Genomic DNA, 22466 nt, shown 5'->3' with positions numbered 1-22466 from the left:
TCTTCTCCATCGAGAAAAATTTTTCTGCCAACTTTGTGGAGATGTTGGCCCGACTTGGAAGTATGCCAAGGCTGAGGAAGCCATGACCTCGCGGCGGAAAGCGATCGAGCAGCCTTCCAAGATGCAGAAGAAATGCCACGAGGAGCGCTCCCGACCAAGGAGCAGATCCCCCGGCACGAGAAAAACCCTCTCCGGCTAAAGAGCCCGGCTCGCCCAAGGTCTCCCCTCCAAAAGCAAGGTAAATACACTTCCCTTCGGAAGTTTGGAAAGTACACTCCCCTTACATCCACCCGAGCAGAGATCCTCATGGAGATCGAGGATTGGGGCTACCTCCAGCCCCCACCAAGGATGCGATCGTCAGAGTCGCAGAAGTGCTCGAACAAGTACTGCTGCTTCCACAAAGATGATGGCCATGATACAGAGGACTGCTACCAGCTTCGTGATGAGATTGAGGCACTCATCTGTCGAGGTCGGTTTGTCCAGAACCGACCTAAAAGGAAGGTGCCCAAGGAACAGGATCTCGAGCCGTCCGAGGAGTAGAATAACAACCGACCTGTTGCTGGCATTATCCATACCATTGGAGGAGGGCAACAAGAGGCGCCTGAGGTGTCAAGCTGGAGAGGATCTCAAAGCGTCTCGGGCCCGAGCTCGGGGCGCCCTGCAGAGTTGACCAAGAGCCGAAGAGGCCCTATCGACCGTTCACAGGACATGACGTCCTGAGCCCGAGCTCGGGGCGCTCTGCAGAGTTGACCAAGAGCCGAAGAGGCTCCGTCGACCGTTTGCAGGACATAACATCCCGGGCCCGAGCTCGGGGTGCCCTGCAGAGTCGGCCAAGAGCCGAAGAGGCCCCGCTGACCGTTCGTAGGACATGATGTCCCGGCTCGAGCTCGGGGCGCCGTGCAGAGTCAGCCAAGAGCCAAAGAGGCCCCGCCGACCGTTCGCAGGATATGACGTCCCGGGCCCGAGCTTGGGGTGCCTTGCAGAATCGGCCAAGAGCCAGAGGCCATGCCGACCGTTTGCAGAACATGACGTCTCGGGCCCAAGCTCGAGGTGCCCTGCAGAGTCGGCCAAAAGCCCGTCGATCGTTCGCAGGCATCCACAATGACGCCCTCGATCCGAGCTTGGGGCATCCTGATGTGACGACCGCGAGCCAACGAGACTACCTCGACCTCGGAAAAAATCTGAGGGCGACCCAACCTTAGATTGAGCGCCCCAATTAAAGCCTACAAAAATCTAGAAGGCAAGAAGGCATCAAAGCCCATGACGATCTCCCATCCAAGAGGCACCCTGACAGACTACAGTGTGAAAGTCACAAGGGGCCCCGAGCTCAGTTCTCGCGAAAAGGTCCGAAGCAAACCTGATGCCTGACCTGGACGCCTAAAGTGCGCCAGCGGACGGGCTCGGGAGCAGTGAGCTCTCCACCAACTTTACAAGGCTGTCTAAGTTGGGAATGAACTCCGAGCACGGTGACGGCCAAAGTTATCTGGTTATGTGAAAGTCAGGCCAGCATCTAAGTTACGCTGTTCGGATTTTATTAGCCGAACATAAAGATCCAACACAAGACACATAGCAAGACGAGCTCAAATACTTCGTCAGATTTCAAAATGCAAAGTGTTGGAGAAAATGTACTTCATTAATATTGAAAGGCCAAAGGTCGAGTACAATAAGAGCCGACCTTGAGGTCAGACTGAATACAGAATGGTCAACTATAGAAAGGCCTAAATGGCCGATCTTACAAGAATAAAAAAGAAGAAAATACAAGCAGAAGGGAGAGGGCTTAGTCAGCTTGGGCGGCAACTTCAGCCTCAGTCCCGGCCTCGGCAGCGACCTCAGTACTGTCCGCGTTGGCGACGAGTTCGCACGCCTTAGCGAGCTCGCTTACTTCAGCTGCGATCGTTGCTTCGGTGGCCCTGGACAAGCATGGGTGAAGACTACTGAAGTCGACCTCGGGGCAAAGCCTCTGAGCCAGATCACGGTAGTTTTAAAAATTCCGGATCAGGGCATCAGTCACCCCCTCCGCCAACTCGTCTATGTATTCTTCGGACTGGCGAAAATTCTAGACGGCCTCCCGGACTTGCTCCTCAGCGAGCCTTTCGAACCGCTCGGCCCTCAGCCTCAGAACTTCGGCTTCGTGCCTCGGGCTGCCCAGTGCAGTTTCTAGCTCGGAGATGCGGCCTTCGGCGGTCAAACTAGCTCGGGCGTGCTCGACCTCCATTTTTTGGATTTGGGCCAGTCTGGTTTCGATCAGAGCTTTGGCCACCCTTGCCTTCTTCTCGGCCTTTTGTTGCCGCTGCTCGGCAGCCGCCGCCCTCTGCTCAGCCTCCTGCTGCCGCTGCTCGGCAGCCGTCGCCCGTTCCTCGGCCCCTTGCCGTTGTTGCTTGGCAGCCATCGCCCGGGCCACGGCCTCCTGTCTCAGCCGCTCTGCGAACTCCAACCTCGCCTGAAGCGACCTTATCTCTCCCCGAAAGTTGGATGCGCCAGATGCCAGCATGTCGACTATGTAAAGAAACTAGCACAAGAGACAATATGTTAGCCGGGGTCGAGCACTTAGAGAAAATATAAAAAGCAAAAGTGGGACATCACTTACTATGATGCTGGCGAAATAGGCCTCACCGACGAACTCGTTGAAACCCAGCTCGTCCAGCCGAGCTTGGTCGCCCGGAAGCGTGGAGCAGCGGACGAGCTCGCGAGCCACATCGCTAGACTCGAGGGCCATATCGTCCTCGAATAGATGACACTCAGGCCGGAATCGCCTTCTTTCGGGCTCGGAGGGAGCGAGGTCGACCCCCGAAAAGGTCAGGACCCCAGCAGAGTCGGGACCCGATTCGCGCAGTCGGATGGCCTTGCGGGCCCTCCGAGCTCTGCCGCCAAGCACTGCCGCCGCTAGCTCTATTGTGCCCCCTTCTGCAGTCGGTGGGGGCAACTCGGCCTTAGCTAGTAGGCCCTGCTCGGGCCCAGGCCGAGCAAGTTCAGCAACAACAACTTGAGCGGGCTCGCCCCGTGCGGCATCGGATGATGATGCTGCCCTCGGTTTCTTCGACTTCCGCTCAACCGAGCTCCATCCGAGGCGGCTGGCCTCTTGTGGTATATGGCCTTTAGAGTCTCGTCGCTGAAGATCATCCCTACAATTTCTGACAAGAAGAGCCTTAACGAGAATCAAATATGAAAAAAGAAAAAAAAAGGGGGAAGGAAAATGATTGCATCGCCCTTACCCTCGGGATGAGCCGAGCTCAGGTCGACATTCAGTAAAGCTTCCTCGTTGAGCAAGTCGGAAAGCTTCAGGGCCCCTCCGAGTTCGAGCAGCTTGTCTAAAATCTCTTGCTCGGACCGCGATAACTTGGACAATTTATTATTTATTGTGGCCTGCGGCGAGCCCTAGGCCGGGTCAAACCCCCACGACCGCTCAGAGGAGAGAAAGAAGAATTTGTCATTCCACCCACGAATGGAGGAAGGAGCACCTCGGAAGAGGGTATGGCCTCTCCGAAAAGAGAAGTACCACCACCCTTTGTCTGCAGAGTAAGCTTTCAACACAAAGCAGCCCCGAAATACATCTACCGAGGTCGCAAGACCGTGGGCAAGGTAGAGGGCGAGGAAGCCGATAATCATTCTCCAAGAGTTTGGAGCGAGCTACGCAGGGACAAGGCGATAAGTCGCCAGCAGCTCGTTCACGAATCCGTGAAGAGGGAACCTCAACCCCGCTCGGAGTGTCTCTACATACACCCCGATCCAACCTCTGAGAGGGTCGGTCACCGGAGCTCCGGGCATCGGGAGCTCAAGAGTAAACTCGCATGGGAAGAAGAACCAAGCCCGAATCAGGCCCAGCTCTTCGGTCATGCTCGAGCCAACTCCGCTTGGACCATATTCCACCTCGAGCTTGACCTCCTCTGCATCCGAAGAAGCCCGAGCTCGGGATGGACCCGTGCTAAGCACGAGGGCTCTTCCAGGCGATCTCATTGCCTTACAGAATATCAAAGAAAAAGGAAAAAAGAGGACAACTCTCCGAGTGACCGAGAAGGAAAAGAGCATATAACCGAGACTCCGCCGGAGAAGACAACCGGAGAAAGAAGGGAATCTGCCGCGAAATACTTCGGAAAGCTCCCAGAAAGCTCGAGGACAACAGAGATGGCGGCCGGGAAGAAGAAGGATGGAGGCGAGAGAGATCAAATAAGAGCCCTAGGGTCTCTCCAAGGCCTTATATGGCCTATCCCAACGGCTTCGATCGGCTAACTCGAGCAGCCAAGCAGCCGGATCTCGCCATGTGGCAGGCCTAGAAGTTTCCTCAGCAAATCTTTCCGAATCACAGTACTAAAAACCGATCATTATGGTGGCCGCCTCGGAGGATGGGGTATTAATGATTAGCTCCTCGCATTTCATCAGGTGACACCGACGAATCATTAATGATTGGCCCTTCGCGTTCTACAAGGCAACGCCTCGAAAGGAAGCGCGCACGCAACACATTAAAGAGCTCCCGTGGCCGTTTTCGCTTCGAATGATGACATGGCAGCTTAAGCCACTCAAGCTTGGCTCAGAAAGCCCGGCTTGAAGCCATCAGCTCCAATAATAGACCAAGTGTACCTTGCTCGGCGCGTACATCTTCACAAGCGTCTGGCTACAGTGCAGGACGATCAACAGCTCGACTATTTTCTTCGCCCGAGCCAAAAGACGACTCAGACTCGAAAGTTGAGCGGCAAATGATGGGGGGCAAAATGGATCGTCGTACCCCAGACCACCCCATTCCAGCCAAACAGACCTCAGCGCCGAGCAGGCCAGACCTCGGTCATGCTGAGAGCCAGTCCGACCTCAAACCTCGCCGAAGGCCAAGCCGATCTCGGCCAGATCTCTTCGCTGCCATGCCCTGCAAGACCGACCAAGAGTCGAAAAGGCGCCGTCGACCGCAGGTAACATAATGACGTCTTGGGCCCGAGCTTGAGGCGCCCTGTTGGACTGACCAAGAGCCGAAGAGGCTCCGTCGACCGAAGGTAACATAATAACATTTCGGGCTCGAGCTCGAGGCACCCTGCTGGACTGACCAAGAGTCGAAGAGGCTTCGTTGACCGAATGTAACATAATGACATTCCGGGCCCGAGCTCGGGGCGCCTTGCAGGATCGACCAAGAGCCGAAGAGGCTCCGTCGACCGCATGTAACATAATGACGTCCCGGGCCCGAGCTCGGGGCGCCCTGCAAGATCGACCAAGAGCCGAAGAGGCCCCGTCGACCGCAGGTAACATAATGACGTCTCGGGCCTGAGCTCGGGGCGCCCTGCAGGACCGACCAAAAGCCGAAGAGGCCCCATCGACCGCGAGTAACATAATAATGTTCTGGAACCGAGCTCGGGGCACCATACCGAGCAAACCTCAGAATCGAGGAGGCTAGGCCGACTTTAGAGTCCGCCGAGTCGACCTCACCAAACATGTCGCGGCCCCCAAGTCGGCCCGACCTCAGTGCTCACCGAGCTGACTTCACCAAGTATATGCTGCGGCCTCCAAGCGAGTCTGACCTCGCCTACGGCCGCATCCACTCGCGCGCCTACGCCCACCCACGTGGCCATACATTACAACCTCACGCGCCATGCTTTGCTTGCTGGCTACTTCACGACCTGTCGACCAGGGGCCATGCCTTGCTGCCAAGGGCCATACCCTGCCATCTCTGTCAGCGCCATGCCATTCATAAGAATGGCCCACACCGTATGCCTCAAGCGAGCTCTGGCTGCACGCCACCTGGCCAAGACCATCTCCTCTCATGATTAGGATGGGCCATGCCTCCGCCACCTGGGCATCTTTGCTGGGACTATAAATAGCCCACATCAGGTAACGCCTGAGGACTTTTGGACCAACTAAGATCCACTCTCTAACTTAAGCATCGGAGGGCCCTCACCGGAATCCACCGGTGAGGTTTTGTGCAGGTACGCCGGCGCACGGGAGGTGACATTCTTTCTCCGTCTCGACTGGCAGCTTCTCCGACTCCTCCGGCATGGTCACCCTCGGGCCAGATTTCAACCACAACACTCGCATACATGCATGTCTGTGCATTTGTGTTGCTTGCGGATGCATGCAAGTTGGGTTAGGCCAAATCCTGGCCTGAATAAGACTTGGGAACCTCTTGAGCTGAAGCACCATCAAACTCAATAGTATATGAACTGTGACCGCCTTATTAAGCATGCGTTTTTGGCCCTGGGCTGGGAATGAGCCAAGGCATGCCTTCTCTGAGGCCCTTTTTAGCCTATCAATGCTTGTTCTCATAAACATTGTTCTTTTTACTAGTATTTTCTACTTGAGGCTTTCGTTAATATTTGTGCATATCTGCTAGTCTTTTACTATATGCAACAAATCCCTGGTTTTTTGTGTTATCCTTTGTTGGTCTCTTTGTAGAACAGAGATGGTGGTTTTGCAGCTTATGAGCTTACAAGATCCTATGCTTGGTTGGAGGTGAGTACTTGTAAATGTATATTTCCTTGTTTACAGTTTCTCCATGGCATTTTTATCTTTACTTATTTTTGAACTGAGAAGATGTATTTGTGTATAATCCCCTAATTCCTTTTCAGCTTCTTGGAAATTTATTCAGATAAAAGTATTTGCCTTGCGCATTTGCATGGCTTCCTCTTGTATCTATGCAACCGGTGAATAAGAAAGCACCCTTAATTTTATAGTCAAGTTTGTGAGGTCTTTTCCTTTTTCAGGGTATCTTTTTGAAGCTAGTACTTTTGATACTCTAGATTGCATCTCCAGATAAAGGCAGACCATACTTATGAATGTTACTTTTTAGAGAATATATTAGAAAGCTTCATGTTTTTATTAAGATTATCGAATGAATTTGTAAATTTCATAGTTTGTTCCACTACTGCTGCAAATCCAAAATCTCTTTGAGTCTTTGACAATGTCTTAAAACAGTAGGCATGTTGATCCTCAAGCTACACTGCAGTTCCAGATTGAGCTCGGTTCTATTGATAACAAATGCAGTTTCTTGCTGAACCCAGACTTGTTGTATGAGATTGATTAATAACCTAGAAACATTTTCCCGATGTTTTTTTGACCAGTTTCTTGTGCAGAGGCTGTCAATCAGTTTTGTTTTAAATACACTCTTGGTGGGTCAGTCTATGAATATGTTTGAGTCTTCAATTATGCTTATTTGTCTATCTAGATATTGAAGGTGAACTATTAAAATTTTGTTATCCCGGCGATTTCATGAATTCCCTATGAACCATAAACTCGTGGTTTGAACAAAATCACATGAAGTCCTCCTTGCAAAAAGTACAGAAAAAGTGAGCTTCAAGAATTTATGAAGGATAGATGATGTAGTTAATTATAAAAGCATAGAGGTGCCAAGGGTGGTGTTACATCCAACAAGAAGACCAGCAATATTTATCCAAATGAGATGGTGCAAATCCAGGACACCCTTAATGGAGATGAATTGTGAAAGTGATTTGGACAACCATGATTTAGTTATGAAAGTGGCATTCTGTTTTTGTGTAAGTTGTGTTGTTTGTTATCAGTTAAGGTAGAGATTGTTGATTACACATACGTGGTGCTTTCTGCACCAAGTTTCCGTTATTATTGGCTTGACTACTAGAATGATAAACATTTGGTGGCATAGGGTAAGATTTTTTTTTTTTTAATCATTTTTCAAATTGTTAGTAAAATGCAATATAGAAGTGTGATAAATTGTATTTAAAACATTATGTAGGTTTGTCAAAACCCTCATGGTGCCATTACGATATTGTAACAGCTGTTAGGAAAACATATTATTTGGAAAAATAAAGAATCATATTAAATAAGAGGCCTACTTATAAGCCGAGCCTCATTGAGTATCAATACAGAATTACAGATTATTATCATTGTGCTAATATTGAGTATATATTAAGCTTATTTAGCATATCACAAAATCTATATCATAATATAGATAGGACTATGACAAATAAATATGTTTTTTTCTTTTATTTTAGTAAGTTTTTCTTACCAATAATACTAATACTAATATGATTAATATTGTTGCTAAGCTTTGATCTTGTTTCATGCTATTTAAAATAATTTTTTGATATTAATATTATGATATACTATCACTATAAATTTTTTTAATAATATGTGTATATCTATCGTTATAGTAAAATAATATATTGTTGCTGGTGGTCCAAACCGAGAACGATTGGCACAGCGGTGTGAACGGGGTTCCGTCTGAGTCGCCTTGGTTGGTGTTGATTACGCTCCACTTTCCACCAGAAAACCTGCAAGCAAGCCTCGCACCACCACTGGGGTAGTGGGGGCCCTCCGACGATCAAGTCAGAGGAGATTGGAGGAGAAGGAGAGATAATTGCAGGTAGTAGGAGAATGCACTGGAAGTTCTTGCTTACCTCCCCCCTTCTCCCCCCAGCCGCATATATACCAGGCTGGGGGGTCCTTCTGGGGGGTTGATCATCGTGTGGCACGATGGAGTTGCCACTGACATGGCCGTTACTGGGCGTCGTGGGGTAGCGCTGGGTACGGCCATGACAGGGCGTAGTGGAGCTCCGCTTTGTACGGCTGTTACAGGAGATCGTGGAGCAGCGCCGGATACGACCGTTGTAGGGAGTAGTGGAGCAGAGGGTCGCGGCGTGCTTTAGGGGAACAGCCTGTCGTTGTCGAGAGATTGCCGACTCGGGGTCGGATTGCTGGATCCAGGGGGCAGCCGACTCGGGGTCGGGCTGCGGAACCGAAGATATCCGACTCGGAGTCGGGTTATTGGATCAAAGGGCAGCCGACTCGGGGTCGGGCTGCGAGGCCGAAGATATCCGACTCGGGGTCGGGTTACTGGATCAAAGGGCAGCCGACTCGGGGTCGGGCTGCGAGGCCGAAGATATCCGACTCGGGGTCGGGTTACTGGATCAAGGGGCAGCTGTAATCTTCTAGGGCGCGCGTGCCGGTCACGTGGGGCATGGTGGCTGAGTTCCCCCGTAACAGTAGCCCCCCACTTCCGAGCCTGGAGCCAGAAGGGGAACAGGTGAAGGGAGTGATGCTTCGAGATTGTCGCCATCCCTCGGAGAGGCGCGCGCGCTTCGAGCTCCCCGCCTTCTTTATGGCGTATGGCGGTTGTTGCTGACCTGGCAGTCTGAGGATTTCGGCGGACATCCTTCCTTAATGGCGTCGATTCGCCTTTGGGGCGCGAGCGACCCTTTGGCGGCCAGGCGTCCTCTGGCGTCACCGAGGCGTCACCCACCTTTCCGCCTATTTAACCGGGGGTCCTCCTCCGTCCGCCTTTCTCTTTACAGACATCTTCGAGTTTCTCCTTTGCGCTGCCGTCATCGCCGTCGGACTGTTCGCTTGCTCCTCCTTTGACGCTCTCGGAGCCGTTCTTCCTTCTCTTCCGGTGAGTTGCTCCATTGTTTAATTTAGGGCTCTCCATACTCTCCTTTTGTATTAGTGTACTCCAGTCGTTCCGGTCTTTTCCCCCTTCTCGACCCTGTCCTGACCGTAGATTCACTGGCCATTAGGGATGGGCGAAGTGAGAGCAGACCGCATTAAGTCGGAGTTGGCCGCCGAAGACCTAGATAGGTTCGTGGCTCGATACCATCTTCCCGAGGCCTGCAATGTTACGCTCCCGGGGCCTGAGGAGAGGATGTCCCACCCTCCTCCGGGGAAGGTTGCCATCAATGAGGGCATTCTTCAGGCCGGGTTCCGCTTTCCCCCCTCGGACTTAGTCGTTCAGGTGCTTCGGGGTTTAAGAGTGGCGCCGACGCAGCTGGTGCCGAACTCATGGCGCGCCCTGACAGCCTTTCAGGTTCTCTGCCGCATGCACGAGGTTCCCGCCACCCTGAATGTCTTTTGGGAATGCTACGGCCTGAGTGGCCACCCCCAGGATAAAGGGTGGTGGTGCTTTGCGGCGCGGCGAGGGTGCGGCCTCGTCAAGGAGGCTCCCACCTCCATTCACGGCTGGAAGGAGCGTTTCTTTTTCGTTGACGCAGATCCCTCTTGGGGAATCAGGGCAACCTGGGAGACGCCGATGAAGTCCCCGATTGGCCTATCGAGGTTGTCGAGGGAGGAATCCGACGGCGTCGCCGTCTTGAAGGAGTTGGTTGCCGAGGGTCGGCTCCCCCCGGTGTGTCGCCTTATTTCCGAGGATACCTTGGTGAACGTCGGTCTGAGCTCGGTCCCCACTGACCGTGAGCCCGCCACCATTTCTTTTTTAGCTCTTTTCTCCTCTTTCGTTTCGTTCTTTCCTTCAGTTTCTCAACCTCCGACCACCTCGTCCTTTTTGCAGAGATCGACGACGTCATGCGGTCGGACAAGGCAACGGCTGTTGGTAGGACGTCCCTACTGGAAGCAGTCCGGAGGAAGAAACGAGCTCCTCCGAGCGGGGCTCCACCGGCGAAGAAGTCCCGCCGGCAGGCGACTCCGACGCCGACAGACGGGTCCGGACCCACCGATCAGGGGGACGCCGCGGGCGCGGACCGGGAGTTGACGCTGTATCAGCCCTCCGATGCCGAGACTACCGTTTCTCCGGAGGCATCACCCGGGCGCGCCCAAGATGGACGGGTCGGACGTGATCGGTCCCCAGCCCAGCCTTCGACTCGGTCGGCTCCGGATGATACGAGGAGGGACGCGCCGAGGCTCCGGCCGAGCGGGACCCTGTCAATTCCAGGGGCGGTCCCCGCCCCGAGCGTGGTCAGCATGACTCTTCCCCAAGCGATGGGTAAGGGTAAGGCTGCGGAACCACCGTCCGACTCCGGGAAGAAGTCGGGGTCGGCCTTCACTTTCGCCGGGGCCCGAAACCTCATCGAGACGGTACTGCTGGAGAAGGACCGCAGGCAGGTCCGGGAGATGAGGGTCCCTGACGTTGGGGCTGCCAGCTGCGTCTGTCTCATGTCGGTGAGTGTTCTTTCGGTCGCTTTCATCATTTATAGGCTCTGTTGATCCCCGCCTGACGCCCTCGTTTTTCCTATCTCTTAGCTTGCCCAGTACATGATCCGCCTGGAGGAGTGCTACGAGGAGCAAGCGAGGCTTCTGGCGAGGGCCGAGAGCCAACTGAAGGCAATAGAAGAGGGAGGTCAGGCTGCGGCGGGGAGGACGACCAGGGACCTCGAGACGAGGCTCCAGGTGGCCGAAGAGCGGGCACTCGGCTTCGCCACCCTCGAGAAGCAACTGTTGGAGGCTCGGGAGCAACTCAAGGTTGCCTCAGGTCTCGAGGGCGAGATCAAGAAGGCGGAGGAGCGGGCCGAGAAGCAGTCCCGGAAGGCTGCCGACTACCGGGAGAGGTGGGAGAAGGCCCAGCGGTCAGCCGACAACGCCCGCAACCGAACCCGGTCTCTTGAAGCCAAGCTGGGCGAATTGGAGTCGGCCTTGGAGAAGTTCCGCGCGAGCGACCAGGAGCTTCATTCGCGCCTGGAGGAGGCTGAGGCTGCTCGCATTGCTGCCGAGGCGAAGCACAAGGAGGCTCAGGCTGATCTGCTGAGGGTCTCCTCCGAGGCGGATGACCGGATTGTGGCGAAGGTCTTGGAGGCGAAGGCTCAGATTATGGAGCGGGCAGAGGCGACGCTGGCCGAGAAGAGTGCGGAGATCGGGCGTCAGGCGGTACAGGCTTATCGTCAGTCCGCCGAGTTCACCCGTGATATGTCGGAGGCGGTACAGGCCTATCGTCAGTCCGACGAGTTCGTCCGTGATATGTCGGACGCGGGGTCCGACTCCTTTGTCTTAGGCTTCGAGGAAGGCCTGGCATGGGTGTCGGTTAAGTACCCCGAAATTGACCTGAGTGGGATCTCCCTTCTCGACTCCCCTCCGGCGCCATTGCCTGCTGCTTCTCCAACCGTCTCCCTACCCCCTACGGACGTGCCCGACGTTCTCGACCCGGGGGTTCCTCCAAGCTGACCTTCTGTATTTTGTTCTTTTCTTTGTGTGTTGGCGTTTTGCCAAGTTGTATGGGTCTCAGCCCTGAAACAATGAAAGTTAATGCAAATAGAGTTTCTTCATTTCACTTTCGTCCTTCTTCTTTTTAACTCTTGGTAGCATCTCGCTGACTCCCGACTCTTGAAATTCTTCTGGCGCTAGGCCAGGCATCCGAGGGTTAGGCCTCAGGAAATTCCTCCGGCGCTAAGCCAGGCATCCGAGGGTCAGGCCTCAGGAAATTCCTCCGGCGCTAAGCCAGGCATCCGAGGGTCAGGCCTCGGGAAATTCCTCCGGCGCTAAGCCAGGCATCCGAGGGTCAGGCCTCGGGAAATTCTTCCGGCGCTAAGCCAGGCATCCGAGGGTCAGGCCTCAGGAAATTCTTCCGGCGCTAAGCCAGGCATCCGAGGGTCAGGCCTCAGGAAATTCTTCCGGCGCTAAGCCAGGCATCCGAGGGTCAGGCCTCAGGAAATTCTTCCGGCGCTAAGGCCAGGCATCCGAGGTTAGGCCTCAGAAAATTCTTCCGGCGCTAAGCCAGGCATCCGAGGGTTAGGCCTCAGGAAATTCCGCTCGTTGGTCGGCCAAGGCTGGCGCAAGCCGAGGCGACCGGTCGGGGCTTCAGGCTAGTCTGCTCCCGGAATGATCATCGGGTTAGCCTGGCATCCGAGGGCCGAGCCTCGGGAGATTCCGCTCGTTGGTCGGCCAAGGCTGGCGCAAGCCGAGGCGACCGGTCGGGGCTTCAGGCTAGTCTGCTCCCGGGATGATCATCGGGTTAGCCTGGCATCCAAGGGCCGAGCCTCGAGAAATTCCGCTCGTTGGTCGGCCAAGGCTGGCGCAAGCCGAGGCGACCGGTCGGGGCTTCAGGCTAGTCTGCTCCCGGGATGATCATCGGGTTAGCCTGGCATCCGAGGGCCGAGCCTCGGGAAATTCCGCTCGTTGGTCGGCCAAGGCTGGCGCAAGCCGAGGCGACCGGTCGGGGCTTCAGGCTAGTCTGCTCTCGGGATGATCATCGGGTTAGCCTGGCATCCAAGGGCCGAGCCTCGGGAAATTCCGCTCGTTGGTCGGCCAAGGCTGGCGCAAGCCGAGGCGACCGGTCGGGGCTTCAGGCTAGTCTGCTCCCGGGATGATCATCGGGTTAGCCTGGCATCCAAGGGCCGAGCCTCGGGAAATTCCGCTCGTTGGTCGGCCATGGCTGGCGCAAGCCGAGGCGACCGGTCGGGGCTTCAGGCTAGTCTGCTCCCGGGATGATCATCGGGTTAGCCTGGCATCCAAGGGCCGAGCCTCGGGAAATTCCGCTCGTTGGTCGGCCAAGGCTGGCGCAAGCCGAGGCGACCGGTCGGGGCTTCAGGCTAGTCTGCTCCCGGGATGATCATCGGGTTAGCCTGGCATCCAAGGGCCGAGCCTCGGAAAATTCCGCTCGTTGGTCGGCCAAGGCTGGCGCAAGCCGAGGCGACCGGTCGGGGCTTCAGGCTAGTCTGCTCCCGGGATGATCATCGGGTTAGCCTGGCATCCAAGGGCCGAGCCTCGGGAAATTCCGCTCGTTGGTCGGCCAAGGCTGGCGCAAGCCGAGGCGACCGGTCGGGGCTTCAGGCTAGTCTGCTCCCGGGATGATCATCGGGTTAGCCTGGCATCCAAGGGCCGAGCCTCGGGAAATTCCGCTCGTTGGTCGGCCAAGGCTGGCGCAAGCCGAGGCGACCGGTCGGGGCTTCAGGCTAGTCTGCTCCCGGGATGATCATCGGGTTAGCCTGGCATCCGAGGGCCGAGCCTCGGGAAATTCCGCTCGCTGGTCGTGCGCCTGTCGCTTGCCGCCCGACGGGATTTCTCCATGGCCAGCTGCGATTGTATTTCTCCTCCTCTCCAAGCGTCGCCTGGGGAACACCAGATGGGCATTAAGTGCTAATTAAGGGGTTACCTGGGAAATCGGATCGCCAGTTGCTGCTTGCGAGGAGTGTCAGTTAAGCGGCCGCGATACGCGCGTTCTTCGAGGCGGATGCGGCCTGGGGCGCGAGCGGAGATACGTGGACCTAGGGGTACAGGCCACCCGGAGTGTCCTGCACAAAAAATGCGATTAAGGAGAATGACGCTTAGGAAATCGCGGGAAGATACGCCTTGAGAGCCGGATCGGCTCCGGATTCAATGCGCCCGCATTTATTGGAGCCACCCGTATCGGAACGACCGGGGGGCCGCAGTTTGGCTATAAATATAGGTGCAGGTGCGACGGAGCCTGCCAAGCCGGAGCTGTTCAGGTTGCCATGGATCGTGGGCCTCCTCTCCGGCGCATGGTTGAGAGACCCCTGCCGAAGGAACGGGAGGCGCGCCCTTCGCGACTTCCGCCAACTAGCCGTTTCATCTGGGATCAACAAGGAGGTTCTCCCCGGCGGAACTCCGCTCTAGGCGTTTCATCCGGGATCACGTCTCCCCTCCTTGAAGTTCGGCCTCCCGATTGAGCTCCGCACCAGGTGCTTGATCCGGGACCGCGCCTCCATATGCTCTTCCCCCTTGTATTCCTTCTCTCCCCTAACACTGGGGAGGACCGGAATATCCCTTGGAGGTGGCGTTCCCCTGGAGGCAGCGGGAGCTTCGTCTGCGGCGGCTCCTCGTCCTCTTCGTGGGGCGTGGATGGCGCCTCCGGTTGGAGGCAGTGTGGACTTCTCCTTCGTCCACTTCTTCTTCATCCGCGCCGGCTCTTCGTCTCTTTCGTGAGACGCCGATGGCGCCTCCGGTTGGAAGCACCCACTTCCGGCGGGATTGCAACCGCTTCAGATGGAGGTTTCGGGATCCCAGATCTTCAGCTCCTCGGAGTCTCCACCTCTTCTTTACTTTCTTTACACCCTAATTCCCCTCTGGGAATTCCTTGTAATCACACGAGCACGCCGTTGTAACCAGAAATTATTGAAATGCAAAGTGTTATACATTTTTGAACTGTCTTTCTGGCATCGTCGTTCTACTGGTAATACATCCGCAGGTTAGCGGAATTCCAGCTCCTTAGAATTTCTCGACCATCTAGGGCCTCCAACTGGTAGGAGCCAGGTCGGTTTACCCAGCGAACCTTATACGGGCCTTCCCAATTTGGCGCTAGCTTCCCACCTTCCGCAGGTTGAGATGCTTTAGCTCGCCTTAGCACCAGATCTCCGATTCTGAAAAGCTTCGGTCGGACCTTGGAGTTGTAATATCGGGCCACCCTCCGCTGATACATCGCCATCCGAACCTGCGCCATTTCCCTCGCTTCTTCCAAGAGATCCAGGTTCCCTCGGAGTTGCTCCGAATTGGCCTCGGGTCGGTGCGCGACCACCCGGGGTGAGGGGAGTCCGAGCTCCACGGGGACAACGGCTTCCGTGCCATAGGTTAGGCTGAAAGGCGTCTCCCCGGTAGGGGTCCGATGCGTGGTCCGATACGCCCAAAGGACATTCTCGAGTTCTTCGACCCAAGCTTGCCCCGTCCGACCGATTCGCGCTTTGATTCCTTGGAGGATTGTCCGATTTGTGACCTCGGCCTCGCCGTTGGTTTGGGGATGCGACACAGATGTGAACCGATGCTCGATCCCGAACTCCTCGCAGAAGTCACGGAAATGCTTGTTGTCGAACTGTCGGCCATTATCCGAGATGAGGACCCGAGGTACCCCAAATCGGACAATGATGTTCTTCTTCACGAACTTCCGGACTTGCACCTCCGTGATAGTGGCCAGCGGCTCTGCCTCCACCCACTTGGTGAAGTAGTCGATTGCAACAATCAAAAATTTCCGCTGAGCTGAAGCGACGGGGAATGGTCCGAGGATATCCATTCCCCACTGGGCGAAGGGCCAGGGTGCAGTGATTGGTGCCAAGGGGACAGAAGGGACTCTCTGGACGTTGGCGTGGCGCTGGCAGGCGTCGCATTTCCGTACATGATCCTTTGAGTCCTCCAACAAGGTAGGCCAATAATAGCCTTGCCTCATGATCTTGTGCGCCAAGGACCTAGCCCCCAAGTGGGATCCGCAAACGCCTTCGTGGACTTCGCCGAGGACGTAGGCCGCTTCCGAGGGGCGGAGGCACTTTAAGAGGGGGGCGGTGAACGAGGTCCGATACAGCCTCCCTTCATTGAGTACGTAGTGGGCGGACTTCATAACAAGTCGCCGAGCTTGATCTTCGTCTTCAGGGAGGATCCCTTCGGCGAGGTAGGCGACAAGCGGGTCCATCCAAGACGGCTCCGGGTCAATCGCCATCACCGCTCCAGCCTCGCCGATGCTCGGGGCATCCAGGGTCTCCAGGTAGATCGCCCTCGACAAGTTGTGCACGTCTGCGCTCACTAAGCGGGACAGCCTGTCGGCCCTGGCATTTTCACTTCTTGGGACCTGCTGGATGTCGACACTGCCGAGGTCGGAATGAGTGCTTGCACCTTCCGGACGTAATTCTGCATGGTCGGGTTCCGGGCTTCGAACTCCCCACGGACCTGCCCGACCACCAGCTGGAGTCGGTGAAGACCTTCAGGCGCCGGATGCCGAGCTCCTTGGTGAGTTTGAGTCCCGTGACTAGGGCCTCGTACTCCGCCTCGTTGTTGGTCACTGGAAATCCGAACCTCAAGGCATACTCGGCTATCACTCCATCAGGGCTGGTGAGGACCAGCCCGGCCCCTCCACCTTCGGGGTTCGACGACCCATCGATGTGAAGCGTCCAAATCGGGAGGTCGAGGCTGGGTGTTTCCGGCGACTAGGTTCCGCTCCTGCACCGTGCACTCAGCGAGGAAATCCGCGAGCGCCTGGGCCTTGATAGCGGGTCGGGGCTGGTAGCGGATGTCGAACTCACCAAGTTCTACTGCCCACTTCACCAGCCGTCCGCATTCTCAGGATTGCTGAGGATCTGTCGCAGCGGTTGATCGGTCAAGAGGGTGACAGAATGGGCCTGGAAATAGGGGCGAAGCCTCCTGGTCGCGGTCAGCAGCGCGAAGGCGATCTTTTCAGCCTTCGTATACCGCGTCTCGGCATCCCGTAGACCCGGCCTGATGTAGTACACAGGCTTCTGGAGCTTTGCCTCTTCCCGAACCAGTACCGCACTGACTGCGGTTGGGGAGACCGCCAGATAGAGGTAGAGCATCTCCCCTTCTTGCGGCTTGGACAGCAGGGGAGGAGACGCCAAGTATTCCTTGAGCTGGTCGAATGCTGCTTGACATTCGGCCGTCCAGAGGAAGTCTTTCGGGCGTTTCAACACCTTGAAGAAAGGTTGGCAGCGTTCGGCCGATTTTGCCACAAATCGTCCGAGCGCGGCGACCCTCCCAGCGAGCTCCTGAACCTCCTTCACTTTGGTCGGAGGGGACATATCTTGGATGGCCTTGATTTTGTCCGGGTTGGCTTCGATCCCCCGCTGGTTGACAATGAAACCGAGGAACCTCCCGGCCGAAGCGCCAAAGGCGCACTTCGCTGGGTTCAGCTTCATGCGAAACTTCCGCAGGGTGGCGAAAGTCTCCTCCAGATCCGCGATGTGCTGGTCTGCATGGCGGCTCTTCACCAGCATATCGTCCACGTACACCTCCATGTTCCGGCCGATTTGCTCTTTGAAGATTTTGTTGACGAGGCGCTGGTAAGTGGCGCCAGCATTCTTCAGACCGAAGGGCATTACCTTGTAACAGTACAGCCCCCGGTCTGTTATAAAGGCAGTTTTCTCCTCGTCCTGTGGAGCCATCATTATCTGGTTGTAGCCGGAGAAGGCGTCCATGAAAGACAGCAGCTGATATCCGGAAGTCGCGTCGACCAGTTGGTCTATCCGCGGAAGCGGAAAGCTATCCTTGGGGCATGCCTTGTTCAGGTCGGTGTAGTCGACGCACATCCTCCACTTTCCGCTCGCCTTCCGGACAAGTACGACATTTGCCAGCCATTCGGGGTAGCTGACCTCCCTTATGAATCCTGCCTCCAAGAGCTTGTCTACCTCCTGGTCGACCACTCGGATCCGATCCGGGGCACAGTGTCTCTTCTTCTGCTTTACTGGTCGGTGGGTTGGGTCGACGTTGAGGGCGTGAGAAATGACCTCCGGGTCGATCCCAGGTACATCGGCCGCCGACCAGGCAAATACATCGGCGTTGGGCTCGGAGGAATTCCACCAACCGAGCCCGAGCTCCCGGGTCGAGATTGGTGCCGACCCGGACCGTCCGGTCCGGGCGACCTTCCTCGAGGGGAACTTCGATCACACCTTCGGCCGGCTCCCCGTGCCGCAAGGCCACCTCGTCTCTGGCGTCGAGGGACTCGACGCTTAAGGCTTCTACGGGCTTCTTCCCTTTGAGAGTTGCTAGGAAACATTGCCTTGCGGTCGGTTGGTCACCTCGGACCTCTCCAATCCCGGCCGCCGTGGGGAACCGCATGAGCAAGTGGTACGTAGAGACCACCGCGCGAAGGGCGTTCAGTCCGGGTCGTCCGAGGATAGCGTTGTAGGCCGAGGGAACACGGACGACCAAGAACCCGAGCCGCACCGTGGGCTTCTGCGGGTGCAACGCCCGCAGTCACAGGCAGCTCAACGACACCTTCGGCCGAGACAGTGTCTCCAGTGAATCCTATGAGGGGGGTGGATGTTTTGTGCAACCAATTGTCTGGACAAGCTCATCTTTTGGAAGGCCTCGTAAAACAAAATATCAGCTGAGCTTCCACTATCCACAAGAACACGCCTTACATCATAGTTTGCCATAGTGAGGGAGATCACCATGGCGTCGTCGTGGGGGGTCTGAACCCCCTTTACATCTTCATCACAAAAAGTGATTACATTACCGACCCTCTGCCTCTTTGCGACGGCTGCCCCTGATGGCTTCCAGTCGAGCCCCCTGCGTTCCTCTCAGACCGGGGGGCAGCCCCCAGTGATAGTATGGATCACGCCCGCGACGGGTCGATTCTGCTCCCGAGGCTCGGAGGGGCCGGGTCGGCCGGACGCGAGTCTGCGGGGGGACGTCGGTCGTTCACATATCGACCGAGACGCCCTCGGCGGATGAGAGCCTCGATCCTCGTCCCGAAGCTGGAAGCAGTCTTCGGTGTCGTGGCCGTGGTCCCGGTGGTACTCACAGTACGCCCGAGAGGGCCTCCTCCCAGGGATCTTCTTCATCTGTCTCGGGACCGGGAGGTCCTCCCGCCCCTTGATTTCCATGAGGATCTGGGGCCGGGGGAGTCAGGAGAGGAGTGTACCGGTTGAAACGTCGGGGCGGAGAACGAGGGCGTGGGCGCCGTGGTTCCTCGCCGGCGACAGGCTTCTGCGCCGACGTTGAGGCGTCGGGCTCCTCCTCTGGCGTGCCTCTTTTCGCCTTTTCTTCCCGAGCTTTGGAGGGATCTCGGCGGCCTCCTTGCTCCGGTGGGCGGCCGCCTCCTCGGCGTCCGCATACTGGTTCGCCCGGGACAACAGCTCCGGAAAGCTCCGCGGCAGGCGTTTGTCCAGGGAGAAGGTGAGTCTGCCCTTTCGGAAGCCACGCTTCAGGGCTGAAAGAGCCACCTCCTGGCTCAGGTTCCGGACTTCCAGCGTAGCCTTGTTGAAGCGGGTAAGATAATCCCGCAAGCTTTCTCCCTCGTTTGCCGGACATCGAAGAGGGAGTCGGAGACCAGTCGCCGCCGGCTACTGACGGCGAAATGGGTGATGAAGAGGCGAGTAAACTGATCGAAGGACTGGATCGAGTTAGCCTCCAAGCCGGTGAACCACGCCCTTGCCGGGCCACGGAGGGTCGCCGGGAAGGCCTTGCAGAGGAGAGGATCTGATGCTCCGTGGAGGAGCATAAGAGTCCTGAAACTCTCGACGTGATCTCGCGGGTCCGCCGCCCCGTCATAGGGGCTCGATCGCCGGCATTTTAAACCCCGGCGGATTCGGGGTCCGCAGGATCCTCGAGGCAAGCGCCGGCTGGGAGGAGATCTCCAAGTCGGCGAAGGGATCTTTGGAGTGGCCCTTCAGGACCTGGAGTTGTCGGTGGAGATCGTCCACCCGCCGGTCCAGGGAGCGCGACCGATGGGTGGGAGACAAGGAGCACCGAGAGGGGGGCCGACTGGAGCGCGGGTTCCTTGAGGACTGGGGGGTCTGGGAACGCGCCCGGGCCCGCCTCTCGTACCCGCGCAGCTCCGATGGGAAGGTCCGGCAGAATGGACCGTGCTCGAGAATCTTCTTCGCGCCGGCGCTCCTCCCCATGGGAGAGGAAGGGAGCGCGGGTTAAGGAGGACAGGTGAGCGCTCAGGGAGCAGCGGCTCCTGGGCCCGCTGCGGCGCCCGAGACATCACACCCTGCAGGTTCTGCACTGCCTCCGCGAGGGTGCGAACCTGCTGGGCTAACTGGTCGAACTGAGCGGCTTCGACCATCTGAATGGGGGTGGAACGGTGGAGTGTTGCTGAGAATGTGTTGGAGACGCAGCGGCCTCCCGGCCGGAGGCGCGAGAGCCCCGCGACCGGAGGCATTGGAAGCTCCACGACCACCTCGCCGTGCCATTACGATCGCTCTAAGATTCGGGCCCTCCTTCTAGCGCCAACTGTTGCTGGTGGTCCAAACCGAGAACGATTGGCACAGCGGTGTGAACGGGAGTTCCGTCTGAGTCGCCTTGGTTGGTGTTGATTTACGCTCCACTTTCCACCGGAAAACCTGCAAGCAAGCCTCGCACCACCACTGGGGTAGTGGGGGCCCTCCGACGATCAAGTCAGAGGAGATTGGAGGAGAAGGAGAGATAATTGCAGCCAGTAGGAGAATGCACTGGAAGTTCTTGCTTACCTCCCCCCTTCTCCCCCCGCAGCATATATACCAGGCTGGGGGGTCCTTCTGGGGGGTTGGTCATCGTGTGGCACGATGGAGTTGCCACTGACATGGCCGTTACAGGGCGTCGTGGGGCAGCGCTGGGTACGGCCGTGACAGGGCGTAGTGGAGCTCCGCTTTGTACGGCTGTTACAGGAGATCGTGGAGCAGCGCCGGATACGACCGTTGCAGGGAGTAGTGGAGCAGAGGGTCCGTGGCGTGCTTCAGGGGAACAGCCTGTCGTTGTCGAGAGATTGCCGACTCAGGGTCGGATTGCTGGATCAAGGGGCAGCCGACTCGGGGTCGGGGCTGCGAAGCCCGAAGATATCCGACTCGGGGGTCGGGTTACTGGATCAAGGGGCAGCCGGACTCGGGGTCGGGCTGCGAGCCGAAGATATCCGACTCGGGTCGGGTTACTGGATCAAGGGGCGGCTGTAGTCTTCTTGGGCGCGCGGTCGGTCACGTGGGGGCATGGGGCTGAGTTCCCCCGTAACACATCCGATTTCCCTCATTTTTTCCTTTTCTTACTTTATCCTCATGTAATAGGAACTCGAGGGACCTCTCCTCTGATGAAAGGACTTCTTTTGGTTGATGAATTTTCTGAACTTTCGCACGGAGAAGAGCCTCATCATCATCTCCCTCATGATCTTCTTCTTCACTGCTGCTACTGCAAGATTAAATCCTTGTTAGAAGAAGTAGATTTGAGAGCTATTTACCTTTTTCTTTATGAGGGATTCTTCTTCGCTGTGTTGTTTCATGTGAGCTCGTGCGTCATTTAGGGATCCAGAAGCTCCTCAAGTGGAAGCTTGTTCAAGTCCTTGGCTTCTTGGATTGCCGTAACCTTGGGCCTCCCATGACCTTGGCAAACATCGAAGAATTTTTCTGACAAGTCACTGTTAGTATAATTTTTGCCAAGGCCTTTTAGGCCATTGACAATATCAGTTAAATTTAGTAAACATGCAAGTGATAGTTTCATTAGAATCCATCTTAAATAATTCATACTTATGAAACTAGTATATTTATTTTTAGATCTGTTTACTTGATTCGTGCCCTCGTGGGTCACTTCAAGTCTATCCCATATCTCTTTTGCAGAATTGCAAGTAGAGACTCTATTGAATTCATTTCGGGTCTAAAGCACAATAAAAGCACATTCATTGCTTTGGCATTTAGTTGTGCCTTTCTAATATCATTGTCATCCCAATCTTTTTCAAGTTTGGGTATAGTAACACCTTCTACAAAAATTGATGGGATGTATGGTCCATTAAGTATGGGTGGTCCACATCTCATAGTCTTGTGCTTGGATAAATATCCTCATCCTAGCCTTCCAATATGAGTAGTCGGTTCCATTGAAGAATGGAGGTCTATGGGTGGACTGCCCCTCAATATGAGAAAATCCAAATGGGGTTTGTCATTTTGATCTTTTACTCTTTTGATAGAAGAGTTCCTGCTCTGATACCACTTGTTGCCCAAAAAGACAACCCAAGAGGGGGGGGTGAATTGGGTTTTAAGTAATTATTGCAATTAAAAACTTTGTGAGTAACTAATCAAAACTTATTGCAAGTGGATTAATTAGTTACTATATGCAGTGAATGAAAGGAATGAAAGAGACAATGAAACAATCACAAAACACAAGAGATTTTATAGTGGTTCAGAGCTAACCCTTGCTTCTACATCCACTCCCCAAGCTTCACTTGGGAGTTCACTATAATCCCTCGGATTACAGCCGGTTGTTTTACAAGCTCACAACCCAACTTGTTGTTTACGAGATCACAACCGAACTCGGTCGATTTTCACAGGCTCACCAACTAGAACCATCCGATTGTTTTTCCGGGATCACAATCAAACCCTTACACCGTTGGTTTTAACCTCGGCTCACCAACCAACCTTAACACCCTTGATTCAATCCCCTGA

The 22466-nt window shown here is 55.7% G+C and overlaps 1 protein-coding gene across 13 annotated transcripts in view; it reads left to right on the top strand.

Moving 5' to 3' along the window:
• Positions 1 to 8067, top strand: part of LOC103720906 (cycloartenol synthase-like) — a 42599-nt gene extending 34532 nt beyond the window's left edge. For 4 of the 13 annotated variants that reach the window (XM_039129773.1, XM_039129772.1, XM_039129774.1 and 1 more), the window contains exon 19: positions 6370 to 8064. In XM_039129773.1, the coding sequence (XP_038985701.1) occupies positions 6370 to 6498 (129 nt within the window). In that variant the 3' untranslated portion in view covers positions 6499 to 8064. Of the gene's footprint in view, positions 1 to 6369 lie in introns of all 13 variants that reach the window. The other 9 variants (XM_039129783.1, XM_039129782.1, XM_039129781.1 and 6 more) reach the window with 7 other exon arrangements.
• Positions 8068 to 22466: the final 14399 nt, after the last annotated feature.

The sequence above is a fragment of the Phoenix dactylifera genome, chromosome 9 (genome assembly GCF_009389715.1).
Source record: "Phoenix dactylifera cultivar Barhee BC4 chromosome 9, palm_55x_up_171113_PBpolish2nd_filt_p, whole genome shotgun sequence".
Lineage (NCBI taxonomy): Eukaryota > Viridiplantae > Streptophyta > Magnoliopsida > Arecales > Arecaceae > Phoenix > Phoenix dactylifera.
Note: the sequence above shows the minus strand (reverse complement) of the source record. Positions and strands in the feature narration are given on the sequence as shown.